Source organism: Clupea harengus, chromosome 24 (assembly GCF_900700415.2).
Source record: "Clupea harengus chromosome 24, Ch_v2.0.2, whole genome shotgun sequence".
NCBI classification, from domain to species: domain Eukaryota; kingdom Metazoa; phylum Chordata; class Actinopteri; order Clupeiformes; family Clupeidae; genus Clupea; species Clupea harengus.
The window spans coordinates 15966334-15973158 of record NC_045175.1 but is presented as its reverse complement, the minus strand read 5'-3'; the positions used below and the strand labels follow the sequence as shown (position 1 = coordinate 15973158).

The 6825-nt window shown below is 41.2% G+C and overlaps 2 protein-coding genes across 2 annotated transcripts; both read right to left on the bottom strand.

Moving 5' to 3' along the window:
- Positions 1-1263: 1263 nt before the first annotated feature.
- Positions 1264-2357, bottom strand: LOC122128764 (GTPase IMAP family member 7-like). The gene is made up of 2 exons (XM_042703518.1): positions 2351-2357; positions 1264-2096 (listed from the first exon to the last, which is right to left on the bottom strand). The coding sequence occupies exons 1-2, from the start codon at positions 2355-2357 to the stop codon at positions 1264-1266; spliced, it is 840 nt and encodes a 279-aa protein (XP_042559452.1).
- A 614-nt stretch (positions 2358-2971) lies between these two features.
- LOC105892824 (GTPase IMAP family member 7-like) lies at positions 2972-6610 on the bottom strand. The gene is made up of 3 exons (XM_031562056.2): positions 6571-6610; positions 5577-6180; positions 2972-2990 (listed from the first exon to the last, which is right to left on the bottom strand). Exons 1-3 carry the CDS (start codon positions 6608-6610, stop codon positions 2972-2974), a joined length of 663 nt encoding a protein of 220 aa, XP_031417916.2.
- Positions 6611-6825: the final 215 nt, after the last annotated feature.

Here is a 6825-nt window from a genome sequence, read left to right as displayed (position 1 = left end):
TCATGAGTTATCATCGGGAAACATGTCCAATTTAAGGCTTCTTGGGAAATCTCTCTTGGTTTTTTTTGCTAATAAATAAACACGCGTGGTGTCTCTCCACGACATTTAAGGGGCCTTCCATGACACCTAATACAACTGTGGAGAACATGATGTGTGTTAAAGGCTCTACACATGGCATTCCATCAGTCTCTCTTTAGCTTTGTTTGAACCTGGTAGCATTTATAAATATTAGCTTGCCTTCTACGTCCACAATTCCATGTACAGACATCAGTAATAAAACACTTTCCGTACTCCGCTTGGAATCTTTTACTTTTATTTTTATATGAAATATCACTTGTTTGTCTCATTTTAAAGAAACCATCACATGAGATAGTTTTAGAGCAGAGTTTGCTTTGAACAGATGGACTTCTTCAGCTTTCTCACACTTCTGTGTGTCTATGCATAAACGTCCAGTTTAAAGAACCCTTACATCAGTATAATAATCAGAATCAGACGTGTTTATTGGCCAAGTAAGTTTACACATACAAGGAATTTGACTCCGGGTTTAGTGGCTCTCAATGTATAATGACTATATAATATATAATTACTACTCTTTGACATAGTTTCTTGAAAAAAAAAATGTTGGAAAATGTCAGACCCATAACCCAAACCCAAACCCACAATAGAGTATATTTGGCCAACAACCAATAGGGAGCTCAATGGTATTACTAGACATGAGGCAGCAGGGACAGGTCAAATTGCCTCTAGTGGTGCAGTTCAGGTGAAACACCACTAGGTGGAGCTTGCATGTCATTAGAGAGAAGGATTCTACATGAGCAGCAGCAGTTCAGATAAATCACCACTAGGTGGAGCTTGCATGTCATTACAGAGAAGGATTCTACATGAGCAGCAGCAGTTCAGATAAAACACCACTAGGTGGAGCTTGCATGTCATTACAGAGAAGGATTCTACCTAAACAGCAGTCCTGACAAGTGTAAAAAAAAAGAAAAACAGATAGATGTTGGAATAATAGGAAAGCTAAATGTATAATATTTGTATTTGTGTTCTATTGCTTGTGAATAGATTCAGTGACACAATCCTCCTTCATAAGGCTAGACTTCCTTGTTCGCAAGAAATGTTACAGATATGTTGACTTTTCCGGAAAGAACATGTCTATTAGAGTGTGATGAATCAAACTGGCTAGGTGGCTATGGTATTTCCCAGAGCTTTCCTCTGTCAAAAGGGAATCATCTCTGCAAATGATTCATAAAAAACATACTGTTGCTACAAAAACAGAGCGTAAGCTGCTAGACCAAGTGGACCTAGTGCCAAGCCAGTTGCAAACGCCAAACCTGTTGAAACATATAAGATAAATTGCTCTTGTTTTTCCCTCTCCTCTTCAGCCTTTCTGAATTCTTCCTCTGCTTTCTTCCGCTCATCTTGTCTGATCTTCCTCTCATACTCCTTACGTTTCTTCTCCTCCTCCTGTCTCTTCCTCTCCTCCTCTTCTCTAATCTTTCTCTGAGCCTCCTGGTACATCTTGTTTGTGTAGTGTTCTCCACCATTCTTCTCCACCATGGCATCAATCTTCTCCAGCAGCTCTTCCACTTGAGTCTGGTCATCCCGCTCTAAATTATTAAAGGAGTGATATCCTCCTCCACAGCTGTCTATCAGGGTCCGAATGTCTTTATTGAACTTGTGTTCCACAGATTCTCCCTTCAGCTGATCAGCATGAGTGAACAGTACCATGGTGAACCGTGCTGCTCTCCTGCCAAAGTTCTCCTGGATCCACTTCACTGCATTCTTCTCCTCCTCTGTGAACCTCACCCCTAATCTGATCAACAGCAGGAAGACGTGAGGCCCAGGAACAGACATGTTGACACACTTCTCTATCTCACTTTTCAGCTCATCTGGTTTCATAAATGTATCAGACAGTCCTGGGGTGTCGACCACTGTGATCTGCCTCCCAAACACCCTTCCACTCTCCTTAAGAGAAACTGAAGTGACAGAGTCAAAAGTTGAATCTTCTTTAAAAACCTTTTTCCCCAGGATGGTGTTTCCTGTTGCACTCTTTCCAGCTCCACTCTTACCCAGCAGTACAATCCTCAATTCCAACCCTGTGGGGAGAAATTCAGAAACAGTTTGTGTGTGTGTGTGTGTGTGTGTGTGTGTGTGTGTGTGTGTGTGTGTGTGTGTGTGTGTGTGTGTGTAGACTTGGAGACTAGGAGTTTGACTGCTAAAGAGTGTCCATACAGGTAATAGCTTGTAGGTATAAAAACTGTTTCTACTGACTACATATCAGTAAGGCCAAATCCAAACTAGCATTAGCTAAAAGTTTTACTAGTTCAATGCCGTTTGTGTTGGCACAAACCATCCATCGGGTGTTTCCTACTCTATATAGAAATCAAATGTGTGGGAAACTAAACCCAGGTAATTCAAAGATGTAAATCTGTACAGCTACATAAACAACATATGACACATTGTGTACATTTTTCCTACCCCTGTAAATGTGGATAAATGCCATATTTGTATTATAAGTTTCATTTCTGAGGAAGGTAGGTGACTAATGCTCAAAACATCCATTTAGTGGCTCAACTGGTTTATCAAGAAGACTCATGATACATTAGCACAATAAGTTTTTGATCTTCAAATTATTTCTCATTCATTCAGAGAGATAGAGGGAGAGAGGGAAGGAGACAGAGATAGAGGGAGAGAGAGATAATAAGAGAGGAAAGGACAGGAAGAGAGAGAGGGGGGAGAGGAAAGGAGAGAGTTAGAGGGAGAGAGGAAAGGATAGAGAGGAGGGAGAAAGAGAAGAAAGGAGAGAGAGAGAATGAGAGAGGAAAGGAAAGAGAGAGAGGGAGAGAGATGGGGAGATATAGAGGGAGAGAGGAAAGTAGAGAGAGAGAGGGAGAGAGGAAAAGAGAGAGAGATACATACAAGACAAAAAGGAAACAATACAAATATCATAAAAAAAAAAAAAATGTTTGTCTCACGTGATGATGGAATGCCTGCAGATAACAGAGGCATTGTCCACAACAGGATCAAACAGATCCCAAAGTGTTTCATCTTGTCAAGTCTGTTCAGCTCCTGTGAAACGAGACCAGACTGTTCAGAAAGTTCAGACAGACTATGTTGAAACAAACAAACTGCTCGTCAGTGAGAGACTGAAACTCCCTGACGTATCATATCATCCCATTCAGTTCCACACACGTCACCTGCACCTCCCACTCAGCCTCTGTTTCTCTCTCCCTCCCTCTTACACACATACACACACACACATACACACACACACACACACACACACACACACACACACACAAATGCACATGCACACACACACACACACACACACAGACAAATGCACATACACACAGACACACACACACACAAATACAAATGGAACTGGTAGGGCCCGTGGGGCTACTTTTCAATGAGGTGATGAGCTCCGCCCTCCGCAGCCACCGCAGGTCCACAGTTATGTACATGATTAGAACATTTCATTTTCAGACGCGTCAGACACGTCTGCAAATCAGATTGCTCTATTTCCATGAGGGGGGCGTAATTGTCGTCAGGAAACGCCTTCAACAAGCCTACTGCAGGTCAACGTTTGTCATCTCACTCTGGGCTGGTGATTGTGTGTTGGTGTGCTGATGGACCCAACCAATTTGAAATGGATTTCTTGGTCCGTGCACACACACATATACACACATATATACACACACGCACAAACATACACACACACACACACACACACACACACACACACACACACACACACACACACACACACACACACAAACACACACACACCCATACATACACGCACACAAACACACCATCTGTAATTGTGGCATTTGGTAATGTGTGTGCGTCACCTACTTTTCCCTGCAGATGTAGTGATGTAGATGGTATGGTCTCCCCCCACAACCCCAGAGACAACCCATAACCCCCAGTTCACATCCCACCGCCAACAGACCCGGAAATAAACACTCCAGACTCCCCTATAAAGGGTCCAGAAAGATCTACAACATCCAGTCATTCATTTGGTTTTAATAAATTAGTTGTCTATGGCAGTTCATTTTTAATTCATTTATATTTATATGTCAAGGTCTACTCTAAATATAAACAATAATTACATTTTTATCATAAAACCTCTATATCTAAATTTAGAACAATGAGTAATTTTTCATAGATGGCTTTTAAAAATCCTTTTACATGTAAGATTAGCAAAATTAAAGAAACGAGATCAGAAACAAGCTAAGGTGCACAACACATTTGTATTATTTTCACTTTTGAGTCCTTTTCATTGAGGTCCCATTGGTCAATTGTATTACGTAAGTCTATGAATCCACTTCCTTTCAATGTGTTGCCTTTGTCTTGTGTCCCAATGTTTGCTCTTCCTTCTGCACACTGGCTGCGTTACCTGTTGATTTTCACTTCAGCGCCCATGTTAACAGGTTGGAGCATTGCCAATGTCAGATGCGCATTTCATGCATTAAAATCAATGAGAAACACATAATGCATCCGCAACGCACATGCAACACACAGTTCTCTTTTTAGGAAAATTTGTCCTTTTATTTGTTGTATCTAAATGTCATGATGAATATGTATTTACAAATGGGTTGAGTTGTTTGCCCTCATTTCATGTCATTTTAAATTCAGGGTTTTACTAGACCTAAACAGTTTACTGGCATAACCCCTTAATCTCAAGACCTTAAACAAAGTTATTGTAGCTATTTCAAGGACTTCCTGAAAAGAGCAGATTTTTATGAAGCCAATTAGTTGTGATTTCACTCCTCCCTTATGAGTATGTTTTGAGTGGTATGAGGTCTTATGCAAGAGGGCATCCATGTCTGTAGATTTAAAATCTCCTCTAGATGCTGATTTCTTCCATGCTGCCATATAAATATTGGCGTATGATGGTACACATGTTTCCCCACTACTGGAAAGGAGACAGCACGGACAGGGCAAATTGCCTCTAGTGGTGCAGTTAAGATAAAACACCACTAGGTGGAGCTTGTATGTCATTACAGAGAAGGATTCTACATGAACAGCAGTCCTGACAATTTTGTAAAAAGACAAACAGTTATAATAAGAAAGCTAAATGAATAATATTTGTATTTGTGTTCTATTGCTTATGAATAGACTCAGTGACACAATTCTACTTTATAGGGCTAGGCATCCCTGTTCCCAAGAAGTGTTACAGATATGTTGGCCTCTCCCATAGAAAGAGCATGTCTATTAGAGTGTGATGAATCAAACTAGCTAAGTGGCTAACGTATTAACCAGAGCTTTCTTCTGTCAAAAGGGAATAATCCCTGCAAAAGATTCATGAAAGATATACCGTTGCTGCCAACAACAGAGCGGTAGCTGTTTTACCAAGTCTACGACCTAGTGTCAAGCCAGCTACTATCACCAAAACCTTTAAAACTACTTTTCGGTAAAATTCTTCTGTCTTCTCTTGATTTTTTCTCTCCTCTTCAGCCATTCTAAAATCTTCCTCTGCTTGCTTCCGCTCATCTTCTATGACCTTCCTCTCATCCTTCTTTCTTTCCTCCTCCTCCTCCTCTCTCTTCTTCTTCTCTTCTTCTCGCATCTTTCTCTGAGCCTCCTGGTAAAGCTTGTTTGTGTATTGTTCTCCATCATTCTTCTCCACCAGGGCATCAATCTTCTCCATCAGCTCTTCCACTTGACTCTGGTCATCCCGCTCTAAATTATTAAAGGAGTGATATCCTCCTCCACAGCTGTCTATGATGTTCCGAATGTCTTTATTGAAGTTGTGTTCCACTGATTTCCCCTTCAGCTGATCAACATGAGTGAACAGTACCATGGTGAACTCTGACGCTCTCTTGCCAAAGTTCTCCTGGATCCACTTCACAGCATTCCTCTCCTCCACTGTGAATCTCACCCCTAATCTGATCAACAGCAGGAAGATGAGAGGCCCAGGAACAGACATGTTGACACACTTCTCTATCTCACTTTTCAGCTCGTCTGGTGTCTTAGATGTATCAAACAGTCCTGGGGTGTCGACCACTGTGATCTGCCTCCCAAACACTCTTCCACTCTCGTTACGAGAAACTGAAGTGGCAGAGTCAAAAAATGAATCTTCTTCAAAAACCTTTTTCCCCAGGATGGTGTTTCCTGTTGCACTCTTTCCAGCTCCACTCTTACCCAGCAGTACAATCCTCAACTCCAACCCTGTGGGGAGAAATTCAGAAACAGTTTGTATGTGTGTGTAGACTAGGAGTTTGATTGCTAAAGACTGTCCATACAGGTAATAGCTTATAGGTATAACAATAGTTTCTACGGACTATATATCAGTAAGGCCAAACCCAAACTAGCATTAGCTAGAAGTTTTGCTAGTTCAATGCTGTTTGTGTTGTCATCGTGGCACAAACCATCCACGGGGTGTTTCCCACTCTACACACTTTTGTGTAATTATAGTGTAAATTACATCCACACAGCTACATAAATACCATATGACACATTGTGTACTTTTTTTGTACCCCTCTAAATGTGGATAAATGCCATATCATCTGTTATCATAAGTTTCATTTCTGTGGAAGATAGGTGACTAATGCTCAAAACATCCATTCAGTGTCTCAACTGGTTTATCAAGAAGACTCATGATACATTAACTCAATAAGTATTTAATCTTCAACATATTTCTCATTCTTTAAGAGAGTTAAAGGGAGAGAGGCAGGGAGGAAATGAGAGAGAGATAGAGGGAGAGAGGAAAGGAGAGAGATATAGAGGGAGAGAGAGAGAGAATGAGAGAGGAAAGGAGAGAGAGGGAGAGAGGAAAGGAGAGAGAGAGAAGAAGAGAGAGAGGGAGAGAGGAAA

Bases quoted from the DNA above. Each gene is read 5' to 3' on its own strand.
- LOC105892824 (XM_031562056.2), bottom strand. From the start codon at position 6,610: ATGAGTCTTCTTGATAAACCAGTTGAGACACTGAATGGAT. The intron at 6,181-6,570 runs GTTTTGAGCATT...TTCTCCCCACAG, and splicing joins AGTTGAGACACTGAATGGAT to GGTTGGAGTTGAGGATTGTA.